The sequence below is a fragment of the Hyla sarda genome, chromosome 2 (assembly GCF_029499605.1).
Source record: "Hyla sarda isolate aHylSar1 chromosome 2, aHylSar1.hap1, whole genome shotgun sequence".
Taxonomy (NCBI): Eukaryota; Metazoa; Chordata; class Amphibia; order Anura; family Hylidae; genus Hyla; species Hyla sarda.
In genome coordinates, this window is record NC_079190.1 from 5,776,528 (window position 1) to 5,795,607 (window position 19,080).

At 42.8% G+C, this 19,080-nt stretch overlaps 1 protein-coding gene across 4 annotated transcripts in view; it reads left to right on the top strand.

Annotated features, from left to right (window-relative positions):
• PDE2A (phosphodiesterase 2A) overlaps positions 1–19,080 on the top strand; it is a 762,902-nt gene that overhangs the window by 652,414 nt on the left and 91,408 nt on the right. For all 4 annotated transcript variants that reach the window (XR_008889432.1, XM_056561064.1, XM_056561065.1 and 1 more), the window contains 4 exons: positions 3,989–4,030; positions 5,265–5,333; positions 7,834–7,961; positions 14,844–14,955. Coding sequence is in view for 3 of the 4 variants with exons in the window: in XM_056561064.1 (XP_056417039.1) it covers positions 3,989–4,030; positions 5,265–5,333; positions 7,834–7,961; positions 14,844–14,955 (351 nt within the window). In the remaining variant the exon portion in view is untranslated. The remainder of the gene's footprint in view (positions 1–3,988; positions 4,031–5,264; positions 5,334–7,833; positions 7,962–14,843; positions 14,956–19,080) is intronic.

A 19,080-nucleotide genomic window follows, 5' to 3' on the forward strand; every position in this document is an offset into this window, starting at 1 on the left:
AACACAATGTAACTAAACAAATAACACACAAATAGTTGTAACTTTTTTATCGAGCAGATTGAGTAAACATCCACAGTGCAGGAAGAATAGTAGATGAATCCTTTGGAATTTACTTGATTTCTGCCCTGATTACTGGAATGTGATATAATAGTTAGGGATGCACTATTAAAATTTTGGGCCGGAACCGAAAATTTAAGCTGCGCTTGGCCAAAACCTGAAAACGAAACTGAAAATGCATTGCCCCGCCCACTTTTTTTTTATTTTTGCAGAACTTCTGAAACTTCTATAATTTTTTTTTTATTTTTCCGTATGCGGGGATGTTTGATAGCTTATTTTTTGCACCGCAATCTATAGTTTTTATTGTTACCCTTATTTTTTTTAATCACTTTTAATAAAAAAAAATTCTGAACAAAATCTATATTTTTGGACTTTTTTCATGCTTACACCATTCACCCTAGGGGATCATTAACATAATGTTTTCATGAACCAGACATTTACGCACCCGGTGATACCAAATATGATTTATTAAAAAAATGTACACGTTTTAAATTTTTTTATTGGGGGAGGGGCTTATTCACTTTTATAAAAACTTTTTTTAAACTTTTCTTTGTTACAATTTTATAGTCCTAGACCAGTGTTTCCCAACCAGGGTGCCTCCAGTGGTTTCAAAACTGCAACTCCCAGCATGCCCGGACAGCCGTAGGCTGTCCGGGCATGCTGGGAGTTGTAGTTTTGCAACCACTGGATGCACCCTGGTAAGGAAACACGGTCCTAGACTATATATTGCAATCTTTAGATTGCAGATACAGATCAGTGCTATGCATATGCATAGCACTGATCAGTGTTATCTGTGATCTACTTCTCTGGTCTGCTCGATGCAGACCAGAGAAGAAGACCCTATGATGGCAACAGGATACAGGTGAGGAGACCTCTGGTCACCGTTTTAGCCGATCTGATCCCCACGGCCGTGCTGCGAGCGATCAGATCAGCCACCGGAACCGCCACAGATGCCGTGATCAATAAGGATCGCTAATAAGGAGCACGATCGCTGATGTCCGGCATTACCAGCCGGGACCCACGATCTATGATGCGAGCGCAGCTCCTGCACTTGTGTCATAGCCGCAGCGGGACTCCGGGCATACAGGTACGTCCTGGTGCATACAGGTAAGTCCCTGGCATACAGGGCGTACCTGTATGCCCTGTGTCATTTAGGGGTTAGGCCATGCCCCCCAAAATTTTTGGCTCAGAATTCCATCAGCCAAAAATGCCGAAAGGGGCATTTTCGGCCAATTATTTTCGGCAGCCGAAATTTCGGTGCATCCCTATAGTAATAGTAATAGTATCTAAGTCACAATGATAGACAAACACACAGTAACTAGACCAAGAACATACAAATAGTTGTACCTTTCATTTTTATTTTTTTCTCCTTATTGAGCATATTGAATAAACATCCACAGTGCAGGGAGGAAATGTAATTGAACCCTAATTACTAATATTAAGTGATCTGATTTTTCTCTAACAAGTCACAATTTTAGACAAACACAATGCAACTTAACCAATAACATAGAAACAGTTGTGCCTTTCATGTATTTTAACGAGCATATTGAGTAAACATCTACAGTACAGGGAGAAAGTGTAGATTAACCCTTTAGAATTTCCTGGATTCCTGCACTGATTACTAATAATTTGTGATCTGACTGTTCTTTATGTCACAATTAAAGATACACACAAGTAAGCTAATAACATTGAGTTGTATTATTCATGTATTTTATTAAGCACATTGAGTAAACATCCACAGTGTAGGAAGAAAAAAATAATTGAATCTTTCTATTAACTTGACTTCTCTAAAGAGGTTTGATGGAGATGAGATGTGACGTGTGATCTATCTATCCATCACGTTCTGGGTGATGAATAATATCCGTATGTCGTCAGTTCTTTTTTTCTGCTTTGTGACATTCTTGTACGTCTTATATATCAAAGCCTAAAAAAATGTCAAAAAAATTGAAAGAAAAAAACATAAAAAGCTTCAATACATAAAATTCTGAATTTATTTGCACAACTTGAAACGTTTGCCCTGGGGGCGTCGCTGGGAAATGATTGTGATGTTGCGGTGACTATTTATCGGGTACGCGGCGGCGGGAGGAGAGCGGTGTTAGATGGCGGAGATCAGAGAGGAGAAGGTCAGCCGCTGTGATCTCTGCGCACTCCACGCGCCGCAGTGTTTACACATTACAGGCCTGCAGCTAGGAAGATTTCATGGAGGAGCCGCGAAGATTAACCAGACGCTTCAATCTGAGCGATAAGAAAGAAGAAAATATTTTCTGATTATTTATTTCTCTTTCTAAACAAACAGGGAAGACGTTTCGATTCCTCCGCAGACACCAAGTAACCAGAATGGGTGCATCTGTGGTGACAAAATAGCACAATGTGCTACAACACAGGTGTGAACCCAGCCTTAAATACATAGAGTATCTATCTATCTATCTATCTATCTATTTATCTATCTATTTATCTATCTATCTAGACAGCAAACGGATGTAGAGCAGCACCCAAGGATGTAGAGCAGCACCCAAGGATGTAGAGCAGCACCCAAGGATGTAGAATCAAAAGGGACTTTATTCACATGTTATCAAACTTGAGAGACGACCGAACCTCACTACCCATTCTGTTTTATCCTCTCTACTGCTAATACCTCTCTCTATACATCCATGAGCCCTTCCCTCTACTACTAATACCTCTCCTTATACATCCATGAGCACTTCCCTCTCTACTGCTAATACCTCTCCCTATACACCCATGAGCATTTCCCTCTCTACTACTAATACCTCTCCCTATACACCCGTAAGCACTTTCCTCTCTACTGCTAATACCTCTCCTTATACATCCATGTGCACTTCCCTCTCTACTGCTAATACCTCTCCCTATACACCCATGAGCATTTCCCTCTCTACTACTAATACCTCTCCCTATACACCCGTAAGCACTTTCCTCTCTACTGCTAATACCTCTCCCTATACATCCAGGAGCACTTTCCTCTCTACTGCTAATACCTCTCCCTATACACCTATGAGCATTTCCCTCTCTACTACTAATACCTCTCCCTATACACCCGTAAGCACTTTCCTCTCTACTGCTAATACCTCTCCCTATACACCCATAAGCACTTTCCTCTCTACTGCTAATACCTCTCCGTAAACATCCAGGAGCACTTTCCTCTCTATTGATAATAGCTCTCCCTATACACCCATACGCACTTTCCTCTCTACTGCTAATACCTCTCCCTATACACCCATAAACACTTTCCTCTCTATTGCTAATAACTCTCCCCTTGCATCCAGGAGCACTTTCCTCTCTACTGCTAATACCTCTCCCTATACACCCATAAGCACTTTCCTCCCTACTGATAATACCTCTCCCTATACACCCATACGCACTTTCCTCTCTACTGCTAATACCTCTCCCTAAACATCCAGGAGCACTTTCCTCTCTACTGCTAATACCTCTCCCTATACACCCATACGCACTTTCCTCTCTACTGCTAATACCTCTCCCTATACACCCATACGCACTTTCCTCTCTAATTCTAATACCTCTCCCTATACACCAATACGCACTTTCCTCTCTACTGCTAATACCTCTCCCTTTATGGCAAGAATACCAGGTGAATACCAGGAGAGCATTTCCCACCTGACTCCTGTTGTCTGGTATCATACAGGTGCAGGTTCTTTAGGAGCTGTGCACATAGGTCAGTCAGACATGATCAGAAGGGAATGAAGGGGAGAATGTTCAACATAGAGATACAGTGAAATACAAAGTATATTACATAGGTGTAAAATATATATATAAACATTTATAGAGAATGGGATGAGGCCTCTTATAGTGACTCTGCCCCCTGTGGTCACTTCTCAGAGACCTATAAGATAATAGACATCACTTCGTCTTCTCACCTCCCAGTAACAGGTTATTGATTCACCTTCTTTCTTTGCAGGTTGTTGGGGATAAAATTTTAGAAGAAGAAATCAGCTTCCCGGTAAGTAAATGATCAGCGTGGGGGTGTTACATAGGACTGCAGGTGACATCTACTACATTATATATACTCAGAGAATTATCACTGTTATCTGTGGTGTTACATAGGACTGCAGGTCACATCTATACATTATCTGTACTCAGAGAGTTATCACTGGGTTATCTGTGGTGTTACATAGGACTGCAGGTCACATCTATACATTATCTGTACTCAGAGAGTTATCACTGTGTTATCTGTGGTGTTACATAGGACTGCAGGTCACATCTATACATTATCTGTACTCAGAGAGTTATCACTGTGTTATCTGTGGTGTTACATAGGACTGCAGGTCACATCTATACATTATCTGTACTCAGAGAGTTATCACTGTGTTATCTGGGGTGTTACATAGGACTGCAGGTCACATCTACTACATTATCTGTACTCAGAGAGTTATCACTGTGTTATCTGTGGTGTTACATAGGACTGCAGGTCACATCTATACATTATCTGTACTCAGAGAGTTATCACTGGGTTATCTGTGGTGTTACATAGGACTGCAGGTCACATCTACTACATTATCTGTACTCAGAGAGATATCACTGTTATCTGTGGTGTTACATAGGACTGCAGGTCACATCTACTACATTATCTGTACTCAGAGAGTTATCACTGTGTTATCTGTGGTGTTACATAGGACTGCAGGTCACATCTATTATATTATCTGTACTCAGAGAGTTATCACTGTGTTATCTGTGGTGTTACATAGGACTGCAGGTCACATCTATTATATTATCTGTACTCAGAGAGTTATCACTGTGTTATCTGTGGTGTTACATAGGACTGCAGGTCACATCTATACATTATCTGTACTCAGAGAGTTATCACTGTTATCTGTGGTGTTACATAGGACTGCAGGTCACATGTACTACATTATCTGTACTCAGAGAGTTATCACTGTGTTATATGTGGTGTTACATAGGACTGCAGGTCACATCTATACATTATCTGTACTCAGAGAGTTATCACTGTGTTATCTGTGGTGTTACATAGGACTGCAGGTCACATCTATACATTATCTGTACTCAGAGAGTTATCACTGTTATCTGTGGTGTTACATAGGACTGCAGGTCACATCTCCTACATTATCTGGACTCAGAGTTATCACTGTGTTATCTGTGGTGTTACATAGGACTGCAGGTATCACCTACTATATTATCTTTATTACTAATAATAATAATAATTTGATTCTTCTCAGTTGACATTCGGACATTTGGGCCAAGTTGTGGATAAGAAGAAATCTATCACACTCCAGGACATCAGTTCGGTACGTTGGTGCTTTAATACATCCCCTACATCAGTGTTTCCCAACCAGTGTGCCTCCAGCTGTTGCAAAACTACAACTCCCAGCATGCCTGGACAGCCGAAGGCTGTCCGGGCATGCTGAGAGTTGTAGTTTTGCAACAGCTGGAGGCACATTGGTTGGGAAACACTGCCCTACATCAATGCAAACACCAATAATAAATCTGTCTTTAAAGAAAAATGGCGCCACAGAAGACATAGCTGTCAAATCATAAACCGTATTTCTTGCACTGTCTTTACCCCGAATCCTCTCATACAGAGAGTCAAACTTCAACAAATATGCAAACTGCTATCTCACCACCGCCGCAGATCCACCCCTGACCTCCGGTTTCTATAACATCTCCCGGCAGACGACCGACCGTGCCGTACGCTTATATTTCCATCAACTTCCGATGAAAAATTGCACTAAACTTTACACTTTGAAATGAGCGAATTTAGAGGAAACGCTGATACCGAATGGTTTAATAGCTTCATATCGACGGCTCCGGCCAAGAATGATGTGACCCCCCGGCAAAGCTGCGAGCTGTCAGATAAGGGGATCCAGGGGAGAGGCGGCTACACAGAGCCAAAGGCAGAAAGGATATAAAAGGAAATCTATATATATATAAAGAGGATAAAAAGACTGAAAATAATCACCAGCTCCCTGCCTAGAATACCTGGAGCAAACGTATTACCATTATAGACTAAAGACGCACTGCATTGGAAAATAAATAAGGAGACAATATAACAATTAAAATATCTACAAGAATATAACTACTATAATACTGCCCCTATATACAAGAAAATAACTACTATAATACTGCTCCTATATACAAGAATATAACTACTATAATACTGCTCCTATATACAAGAATATAACTACTATAATACTGCTCCTATATACAAGAATATAACTACTATAATACTGCTCCTATATACAAGAATATAACTACGATAATACTGCTCCTATATACAAGAATATAACTACTATAATACTGCTCCTATATACAAGAATATAACTACTATAATACTGCTCCTATATACAAGAATATAACTACTATAATACTGTCTCCTATATACAAGAATATAACTACTATAATACTGCTCCTATATACAAGAATATAACTACTATAATACTGCTCCTATATACAAGAATATAACTACTATAATACTGCCCCTATATACAAGAATATAACTACTATAATACTGCTCATATATACAAGAATATAACTACTATAATACTGCCCCTATATACAAGAATATAACTACTATAATACTGCTCCTATATACAAGAATATAACTACTATAATACTGCTCCTATATACAAGAATATAACTACTATAATACTGCTCCTATATACAAGAATATAACTACTATAATACTGCTCCTATATACAAGAATATAACTACTATAATACTGCTCCTATATACAAGAATATATCTACTATAATACTGCTCCTATATACAAGAATATAACTACTATAATACTGCTCCTATATACAAGAATATAACTACTATAATACTGCTCCTATATACAAGAATATAACTACTATAATACTGCTCCTATATACAAGAATATAACTACTACAATACTGCTCCTATATACAAGAATATAACTACTATAATACTGCTCCTATATACAAGAATATAACTACTATAATACTTCCTCCTATATACAAGAATATAACTACTATAATACTGCCCCTATATACAAGAATATAACTACTATAATACTGCCCCTATATACAAGAATATATCTACTATAATACTGCTCCTATATACAAGAATATAACTACTATAATACTGCTCCTATATACAAGAAAATAACTACTATAATACTGCTCCTATATACAAGAATATAACTACTATAATACTGCTCCTATATACAAGAATATAACTACTATAATACTGCCCCTATATACAAGAATATAACTACTATAATACTGCCCCCTATATACAAGAATATAACTACTATAATACTGCTCTTATATCCAAGAATATAACTACTATAATACTGTTCCTATATACAAGAATATAACTACTATAATACTGCCTCCTATATACAAGAATATAACTACTATAATACTGCTCCTATATACAAGAATATATCTACTATAATACTGCTCCTATATACAAGAATATAACTACTATAATACTGCTCCTGTATACAGGAATATAACTACTATAATACTGCCCCTATATACAAGAATATAACTACTATAATACTGCTCCTATATACAAGAATATAACTACTATAATACTGCTCCTATATACAAGAATATAACTACTATAATACTGCCTCCTATATACAAGAATATAACTACTATAATACTGCTCCTATATACAAGAATATAACTATTATAATACTGCTCCTATATACAAGAATATAACTACTATAATACTGCCTCCTATATACAAGAATATAACTACTATAATACTGCCCCTAGGTATAGGTATATAGATATAGTACCTGTGTTTCTCTTCCAGGAGGAGCACAAGCAGCTGAATAACATGCTGGGCTTTGAGGTTCGCTCCATGCTTTGTGTCCCAGTCATCAGTCGGGCGACGTCCCAGGTGGTGGCTCTGGCCTGTGCATTCAACAAACAAGGGGGAAAGTAAGTACCAAAATATGTGGCTACAAATGTCTTATTGATTCAGGCATGTAGAGGGCCGATATGTTTAGTCACATTGCAGGAGGGGCGGTAACTTTTCATTCTGACCCATATTGGGAGCCATTGATGGCTCGTGGTGTCCTGTGAGGTCTGTAACAGGTTTGTTGACCATGATGAAGGAGGTTGTTGTTGTTGTTGTCAGATGATAACGGACATTGCAGGAGCCCCTAGTATGTAGAGTAAAGCTTATATACCAAGGATTATACCCCTCGATACTCTGAGGGGGCAAGAAGAAGCAGAATATCAAACCATCTGGTACTAGGGCAAGAGTCAGCAGAATCCAGAGGGCACCAAACAATAGAGGCAAAACATTGGACATCAATGACTGGGGCTACAGACCACTGGGCATCAATGACTGATCCTACAGACCACTGGACATCAATGACTGATCCTACAGACCACTGGATCAATGACTGATCCTACAGACCACTGGACATCAATGACTGATCCTACAGACCACTGGGCATCAATGACTGGGGCTACAGACCACTGGACATCAATGACTGATCCTACAGACCACTGGACATCAATGACTGACCCTACAGACCACTGGACATCAATGACTGATCCTACAGACCACTGGACATCAATGACTGATCCTACAGACCACTGGGCATCAATGACTGGGGCTACAGACCACTGGACATCAATGACTGATCCTACAGACCACTGGACATCAATGACTGATCCTACAGACCACTGGACATCAATGACTGATCCTACAGACCACTGGACATCAATGACTGATCCTACAGACCACCGGACATTAATGAATGATCCCACAGACCACTGGACATCAATGACTGATCCTACAGACCACTGGGCATCAATGACTGGGGCTACAGACCCCTGGACATCAATGACTGATCCTACAGACCACTGGGCATCAATGACTGATCCTACAGACCACCGGACATTAATGAATGATCCCACAGACACCGGACATCAATGACTGATCCTACAGACCACTGGACATCAATGACTGATCCTACAGACCACTTGACATCAATGACTGATCCTACAGACCACTGGACATCAATGACTGATCCTACAGACCACTGGACATCAATGACTAATCCTACAGACCACTGGGCATCAATGACTGGGGCTACAGACCACTGGACATCAATGACTGATCCTACAGACCACTGGGCATCAATGACTGGGGCTACAGACCACTGGACATCAATGACTGATCCTACAGACCACTGGACATTAATGAATGATCCCACAGACCACCGGACATCAATGACTGATCCTACAGACCACTGGGCATCAATGACTGGGGCTACAGACCACTGGACAACAATGACTGATCCTTCAGATCACTGGACATCAATGACTGATCCTACAGACCACTGGACATCAATGACTGATCCTACAGACCACTGGACATCAATGACTGATCCTACAGACCACTGGTCATCAATGACTGATCCTACAGACCACTGGACATCAATGACTGATTCTACAGACCACTGGACATCAATGACTGATCCTACAGACCACTGGACATCATTGACTGATCCTACAGGCCACTGGACATCAATGACTGATCCTACAGATCACTGAACATCAATGACTGATCCTACAGACCACTGGACATCATTGACTGATCCTACAGGCCACTGGACAATGATGACTGATCCTTCAGACCACTGGACATCAATGACTGATCCTACACACCACTGGACATTAATGACTGATCCTACAGACAACTGGACATCATTGACTGATCCTACAGACCGCTGGACATCAGTGACTGATCCCACAGACCACTGGACATATATGTCTGATCCTACAGACCACTGGACATCAATGACTGATCCTACAGACCACTGGACATCAATGACTGGGGCTACAGACCACTGGACGTCAATGACTGATTCTACAGACCACTGGACATCAATGACTGGGGCTACAGACCACTGGACATCAATGACTGATCCTACAGACCACTGGACATCAATGACTGATCCTACAGACTACTGGACATCAATGACTGATCCTACAGACCACTGGACATCAATGACTGATCCTACAGACTACTGGACATCAATGACTGATCCTACAGACCACTGGACATCAATGACTGATCCTACAGACCACTGGACATCAATGACTGATCCTACAGACCACTGGACATTAATGACTGATTCTACAGACCACTGGACATCAATGACTGATCCTACAGACTACTGGACATCATTGACTGATCCTACAGGCCACTGGACATCAATGACTGATCCTACAGATCACTGAACATCAATGACTGATCCTACAGACCACTGGACATCATTGACTGATCCTACAGGCCACTGGACAATGATGACTGATCCTTCAGACCACTGGACATCAATGACTGATCCTACAGACCACTGGACATCAATGACTGATCCTACAGACTACTGGACATCAATGACTGATCCTACAGACCACTGGACATCAATGACTGATCCTACAGACCACTGGACATCAATGACTGATCCTACAGACCACTAGACATCAATGACTGATTCTACAGACCACTGGACATCAATGACTGATCCTACAGACCACTGGACATCATTGACTGATCCTACAGGCCACTGGACATCAATGACTGATCCTACAGACCACTGGACATTAATGACTGATCCTACAGACCACTGGACATCAGTGACTGATCCCACAGACCACTGGACATCAATGACTGATCCTACAGACCACTGGACATTAATGACTGATCCTACAGACCACTGGACATCAATGACTGATCCTACAGACCACAGGACATCAGAGACTATAGACATTGGGAGGACCCCACCATTGGGCGCTGTGATGATCCATGAACACCAGTACTTGAAGCAGCAGATCACTAATCTACAAGACACAAAGGAATAAGGAACCGGAGCCCAGGAGACAAACACCAGGCACCATGATTGTGATTCTTCTCCTGCTCTGATTGGTTGAGGGCTCCATCTTCCTGTGGAGTCAGATTGATCGGTGGCTGGAGGATTAATGACACGTTTGGAGGGATATATGGGGCCACGTCTCCCTGTCCTGGCCTCATGGTGTCCTTATAATAATATAGTGGCCTCAGGAGAACGGATCAGGACTCCAGGTTCCTCGGCTCCGGCACTGATTAGTAATTTCTTGATCCCGGCGGATGGTTGTGAGACGTGATTATAGCGTTTGGAGGACGTGTTCTGGGCGGTGGAGACGGCTCGAGGAGTCTTCATCAGGTGCAGATAATTGGAGGAGCCCAGAGGTTCTGACTTTGCATCTGATTTTCTGGGATCTCCTCCCTCTGAGCGGATTTACATCAGATTATATTCCAGAACATCAACCTTAGTGAATCCAAGATGTCCCCGGGCCGGCGCCGAGTTCTCTATGAAGGAACATCCCCCTAAAAGTCAAAAATATTGACACCAGTCCCTTTTATGCACCAACATGGGATTGCTCCAACAATAACTGTGCAAATAGTACCGCCTTAAAGTATCCAAAAATTAGTGCCATAAGGTGCACACATAATACTGCTATATTGTACGCAGATAATACTGCCATACAGTGCATAAATAATCCCATTACTCTTCACTGCGCCCATACCCACAGTGCTACCGTATTGCAATATCTCATAATGCCCAAAATACTGCTATACAGTGTCCCAATCATAACTTAGTGCCATATAGTACAACAGTGCAAATAATACCGCTATGCAGTGGATAAATAATCCCATTACTATGTACTACACTCCTATAAATCCACCATAACATGTTCTAATGATTGTAATAAAAATAATTCCTACATACAAGAGTGCTATAATGTATGTAAATAATACCACCATACAGTGCACATATAACAGTGCTATAATGTGCACAAATAATACTGCCATACAGTGCACATATAACAGTGCTATAATGTGCATAAATAATACTGGCATACAGTGCACATACAAGAGTTCTATAATGTATGTAAATAATACCACCATACAGTGCACATATAACAGTGCTATAATGTGCATAAATAATACCGCCATACAGTGCATATATAACAGTGCTATAATGTGCATAAATAATACCACCATACAGTGCACATATAACAGTGCTATAATGTGCATAAATAATGCCGCCATACAGTGCACATATAACAGTGCTACAATGTATGTAAATAATACCACCATACAGTGCACATACAACAGTGCTATAATGTATGTAAATAATACCGCCATACAGTGCACATACAACAGTGCTATAATGTATGAAAATAATACCACCATACAGTGCACATACAACAGTGCTATAATGTATGTAAATAATACCACCATACAGTGCACATATAACAGTGCTATAATGTATGTAAATAATACTGCCATACAGTGCACATATAACAGTGCTATAATGTATGTAAATAATACCACCATACAGTGCACATAAAACAGTGCTATAATGTATGTAAATAATACCACCATACAGTGCACATATAACAGTGCTATAATGTATGTAAATAATACCACCTGACAGTGCACATACAACAGTGCTATAATGTATGTAAATAATACCGCCATACAGTGCACATATAACAGTGCTATAATGTATGTAAATAATACCACCATACAGTGCACATATAACAGTGCTATAATGTATGTAAATAATACCACCATACAGTGCACATATAACAGTGCTATAATGTATGTAAATAATACCACCATACAGTGCACATACAACAGTGCTATAATGTATGTAAATAATACCGCCATACAGTGCACATATAACAGTGCTATAATGTATGTAAATAATACCGCCATACAGTGCACTGTACACAATTGTTGCAGGCACTGTAAGGTCTCCCCAGTAATTGCTGCGGTTTCTTGCTGTTAGATTTTTAGAGACTTTTGCGCCACATTAATACGTGTCCCTGTCCGGTTGCCTCAGTACCTCTGTACTGTTATCTGGTATCCTGGCCGTGTGGACTTTGGCGCGGCGTTGACCTTTCCTATAAGTGAATCTTCGCAGAGGAGAAGACGGTATAATTGTACAATAAATGTTGGGTCTCCTCTCCATCTGTGGGGGCGCTCTAGAAGGTCACTCCATCCTCATGATGTATGGCCGCCATGGCGGAGTGGCAGATGTTCGTCTGCTCTGCCCAGTTGGTGCCGCGGACGCTCCGTCTAAGTGACTGTGAGGAGGCGTCTGTGCCCATTTATTACCAACTTTCACCTTCACTCTAAGACTCTCTTTAGAATTCTGTGCAGCCCAGGTCTACTAACCCAGCATGTCACAGGTTAAATCTACTGTAACTTTGTATCCATTCTGTCTTACAGTCAGTCACCTCCAGAGCTGCACTCACTATTCTGCTGTTACATCATGTCTTATCCTCCAGAGCTGCACTCACTATTCTGCTGTTACATCATGTCTTATCCTCCAGAGCTGCACTCACTATTCTGCTGTTACATCATGTCTTATCCTCCACAGCTGCACTCACTATTCTGCTGTTACATCATGTCTTATCCTCCACAGCTGCACTCACTATTCTGCTGTTCAATGAAGTCTGATCGTCCAGTCACCTCCAGAGCTGCACTCACTATTCTGCTATTACATCATGTCTTATCGTCTAGTGCTGCACTCACTATTCTGCTGTTCCATGAAGTCTTATCCTCCAGTCACCTCCAGAGCTGCACTCAATATTCTGCTGTTACATCATGTCTTATCCTCCACAGCTGCACTCACTATTCTGCTGTTCCATGAAGTCTTATCGTCCAGTCACCTCCAGAGCTGCACTTACTATTCTGCTATTACATCATGTCTTATCGTCTAGTGCTGCACTCACTATTCTGCTGTTACATCCTGTCTTATCCTCCAGTCACCTCCAGAGCTGCACTCACTATTCTGCTGTTACATCATGTCTTATCCTCCAGAGCTGCACTCACTATTCTGCTGTTACATCATGTCTTATCCTCCAGTCACCTCCAGAGCTGCACTCACTACTCTGCTGTTACATCATGTCTTATCCTCCAGAGCTGCACTCACTATTCTGCTGTTCCATGAAGTCTTATCCTCCAGTCACCTCCAGAGCTGCACTCAATATTCTGCTGTTACATCATTTCTTATTGTCTTGTGCTGCACTCACTATTCTGCTGTTACATCATGTCTTATCCTTCAGTCACCTCCAGAGCTGCCCTCACTATTCTGCTGTTACATCGTATCTTATCCTCGTCACCTCTGAAACTGCACTCACTATTCTGCTGTTACATCATGTCTTATTCTCCAGAGCCGCACTCACTATTCTGCTGTTACATCACATCTTTTCCTCCAGTCACCTCCAGAGCTGCACTCACTATTCTGCTCTCATATCACGTTGTATACTCTAGTCCAGTGTTTCCCAAACAGTGTGTATCCAGCTGTTTCAACACTACAACTCCCAGCATTCCCGGACAGCCTTCGGCTGTCCGGTCATGCTTGGAATTGTAGTTTTGCAACAGCTGGAGCCGCGCTGTTTGTAAACCACTGCTCTATTCCCATCCAGAGCTCCATTGATAATTCTGTTTGCTGCCAGTGAGTTGCCTCCTGGAATATATGTTCCGTCTGGTCCAGTGCAGTGTTGGGTGCAGGCAATGAAACTGCAGGGGGCAGTAAGGAGTCACACAAGAGATCACATGACACCAGAGAATTGTGAATGCAGCTGTGGCTGTGACTAGAGGATAACAGGTTCAGTACATTCATAAATACTGATCTGTATCTACATTATGTTCCCTGACCTTCCAGCTCTACAACTACAACTCCCAGCATGCCCCAACCCCTGGTATGAGTGGATCCTATTTCCCACCATGTCTCTGTCTCTCCGCAGCTACACGGAGATGGATGAGCACAAGATCCAGCACTGCTTCTGCTACACGTCCACCGTCCTCACCAGCACGCTGGCCTTCCAGAAGGAGCAGAAGCTGAAGAACGAGTGTCAGGTGAGTCCTAGTACTGCACCTCAGCGGTGAGATAATCTGCAGGATATATCACTATGGATGTGTCAGGGGTAAGGAGGGACAGAGCAATGTCCTGCAGATCTCTATAGGTCAGTGGTGAGATAATCTGCAGGATATATCACTATGGATGTGTCAGGGGTAAGGAGGGACAGAGCAATGTCCTGCAGATCTCTATAGGTCAGTGGTGAGATAATCTGCAGGATATATCACTATGGATGTGTCAGGGGTAAGGAGGGACAGAGCAATGTCCTGCAGATCTCTATAGGTCAGTGGTGAGATAATCTGCAGGATATATCACTATGGATGTGTCAGGGGTAAGGAGGGACAGAGCAATGTCCTGCAGATCTCTATAGGTCAGTGGTGAGATAATCTGCAGGATATATCACTATGGATGTGTCAGGGGTAATGAGGGACAGAGCAATGTTCTGCAGATCTCTATAGGTCAGTGGTGTAATAATCTGCAGGATATATCACTATGGATGTTTCAGGGGTAAGGAGGGACAGAGCAATGTTCTGCAGATCTCTATAGGTCAGTGGTGTAATAATCTGCAGGATATATCACTATGGATGTGTCAGGGGTAAGGAAGGACAGAGCAATGTTCTGCAGATCTCTATAGGTCAGTGGTGTAATAATCTGCAGGATATATCACTATGGATGTGTCAGGGGTAAGGAGGGACAGAGCAATGTCCTGCAGATCTCTATAGGTCAGTGGTGAGATAATCTGCAGAGTATATCACTATGGATGTGTCAGGGGTAAGGAGGGACAGAGCAATGTTCTGCAGATCTCTATAGGTCAGTGGTGTAATAATCTGCAGGATATATCACTATAGATGTGTCAGGGGTAAGGAGGGACAGAGCAATGTTCTGCAGATCTCTATAGGTCAGTGGTGTAATAATCTGCAGGATATATCACTATATATGTGTCAGGGGTAAGGAGGGACAGAGCAATGTTCTGCAGATCTCTATAGGTCAGTGGTGAGATAATCTGCAGGATATATCACTATGGATGTGTCAGGGGTAAGGAGGGACAGAGCAATGTTCTGCAGATCTGTAGAGAGGTCAGAGGTGTAATAATCTGCAGGATATATCACTATGGATGTGTCAGGAGGTTGAGAGGGCAGAGCGATGTTCTGCAGATCTCTATAGGTCAGTGATGTAATAATCTGCAGGATATATCACTATGTATCTGTCAGGAGGTAGAGAGGGCAGAGTGATGTTCTGCAGATCTCTATAGGTCAGTGGTGTAATAGTCTGCAGGATATATCACTATGGATGTGTCAGGGGTAAAGAGGGTCAGAGCAATGTTCTGCAGCTCTGTAGAGAGGTCAGAGGTGTAATAGTCTGTGTGTCTGTCAGGAGATGGAGAGTGCAATGTTCTGCAGACCCCTCCCCTCTCGTTTCCAGCTGCCGCTCTCACTTATGATGGATTCTTCTAATTTTCATGCCATTAACCTACTTCTTAATATGCAAAACGCCATCAGTCTTAATAAACGCTCCCAAGGGCGAAGCGGGCGCCGGACACATCACCTTCTGCTCACGGAACTTTCTGCAGATGACGGAAAATCTGACAGGAGACAATGTGTCCATCACCGCCATGTTGTGCTGAGCGGGGGTCAGGCTTGTACCACACTGCACTGCAGGATGGGATTATACACGTGACTTTGGGCTGCACGTCTGTTCTGGCAGCTGTGAGTGTGAGTGCACATCTATTCTGGCAGCTGTGAGTGTGAGTGCACATCTATTCTGGCAGCTGTGAGTGTGAGTGCACATTTATTCTGGCAGCTGTGAGTGTGAGTGCACATTTATTCTGGCAGCTGTGAGTGGGAGTGCACATCTATTCTGGCAGCTGTGAGTGTGAGTGCACTTCTATTCTGGCAGCTGTGAGTGTGAGTGCACATTTTTTCTGGCAGCTGTGAGTGCACATCTATTCTGGCAGCTGTGAGTGTGAGTGGGACATCTATTCTGGCAGCTGTGAGTGTGAGTGCACATCTATTCTGGCAGCTGTGAGTGGGAGTGCACATCTATTCTGGCAGCTGTGAGTGGGAGTGCACATCTATTCTGGCAGCTGTGAGTGGGAGTGCACATCTATTCTGGCAGCTGTGAGTGGGAGTGCACATCTATTCTGGCAGCTGTGAGTGTGAGTGCACTTCTATTCTGGCAGCTGTGAGTGTGAGTGCACATCTATTCTGGCAGCTGTGAGTGTGAGTGCACATCTATTCTGGCAGCTGTGAGTGGGAGTGCACATCTATTCTGGCAGCTGTGAGTGGGAGTGCGCATCTATTCTGGCAGCTGTGAGTGTGAGTGCACGTTTATTCTGGCAGCTGTGAGTGGGAGTGCACATCTATTCTGGCAGCTGTGAGTGTGAGTGCACATCTATTCTGGCAGCTGTGAGCGTGAGTTCACATCTATTCTGGCAGCTGTGAGTGTGAGTGCACATCTATTCTGGCAGCTGTGAGTGGGAGTGCACATCTATTCTGGCAGCTGTGAGTGTGAGTGCACATCTATTCTGGCAGCTGTGAGTGGGAGTGCACATCTATTCTGGCAGCTGTGAGTGTGAGTTCACATCTATTCTGGCAGCTGTGAGTGTGAGTGCATGTCTATTCGGGCAACTGTGAGTGTGAGTGCACATCTATTCTGGCAGCTGTTAGGGTGAGTGCACGTCTATTCTGGCAGCTGTGAGTGCACATCTATTCTGGCAGCTGTGAGTGTGAGTTCACATCTATTCTGGCAACTGTGAGTGTGAGTGCACATCTATTCTGGCAGCTGTGAGTGTGAGTTCACATCTATTCTGGCAGCTGTGAGTGTGAGTTCACATCTATTCTGGCAACTGTGAGTGTGAGTGCACATCTATTCTGGCAACTGTGAGTGTGAGTGCACATCTATTCTGGCAGCTGTGAGTGTGAGTGCACATCTATTCTGGCAGCTGTGAGTGTGAGTGCACATCTATTCTGGCAGCTGTGAGTGTGAGTGCACATCTATTCTGGCAGCTGTGAGTGTGAGTGCACATCTATTCTGGCAGCTGTGAGTGTGAGTTCACATCTATTCTAGCAGCTGTGAGTGTGAGTGCACATCTATTCTGGCAGCTGTCAGTGCACATCTATTCTGGAAGCTGTGAGTGTGAGTGCACATCTATTCTGGCAGCTGTGAGTGTGAGTGCACGTTTATTCTGGCAGCTGTGAGTGTGAGTGCACATCTATTCTAGCAGCTGTGAGTGCACTTCTATTCTGGCAGCTGTGAGTGTGAGTGCACATCTATTCTGGCAGCTGTGAGTGTGAGTGCACATCTATTCTGGCAGCTGTGAGTGTGAGTGCACATCTATTCTGGCAGCTGTGAGTGTGAGTGCACTTCTATTCTGGCCATCTTCTCATAGATTAAATTCTGTACCCCTCCCCAACAGTCATGTGACTTTTATCAACCCCCCCAACATTCATGTGACCTCTAGGACCCTCCCAGTAGTCATGTGACCATTAGTACTCCCCAACGACTGTCCGGGCAGCTGGAGGAGGCACACTGGTTGGGAAACACAGCTTTACAGCAAGCAGAGATTTTGAAAATGTTATAGAAAGTTATTGCTGTATGGAGGGTCCGTGCCGTATGTACAGTGTGACGGTAGAATTAGTGGTTGTCACCGCGGTATCTGGATCTGTGAGAACTCTAGAATACTAAGATTCTCCTGGATCCGTCATTTGCATAAATGCAGATTAGGTGAAGATTTATCATTATGTAAATTTGAGATAAGTGTCTGGTAAACATCGAGGAGTGAACCCTGGATGTGTCTCATTTATAAGTGTCGCCCTCCGTACCCGTGAACGATCCGCGGTGTGCGCTAATGTGATAGAAACCACCGGAGAGAGAACAGTCATTCTCACCAGGATTTATATATATCATCTGGAATTATTATTATGGTGGTCATGATTATCACCAGAGCGCCCCCTATAACAGCCGTCTGGTGTGTAGTCTGGAGCTCCCCCTATAACAGCAGTCTGGTGTGTAGTCTGGAGCTCCCCCTATAACAGCAGTCTGGTGTGTAGTCTGGAGCTCCCCCTATAACAGCAGTCTGGTGTGTAGTCTGGAGCTCCCCTATAACAGCAGTCTGGTGTGTAGTC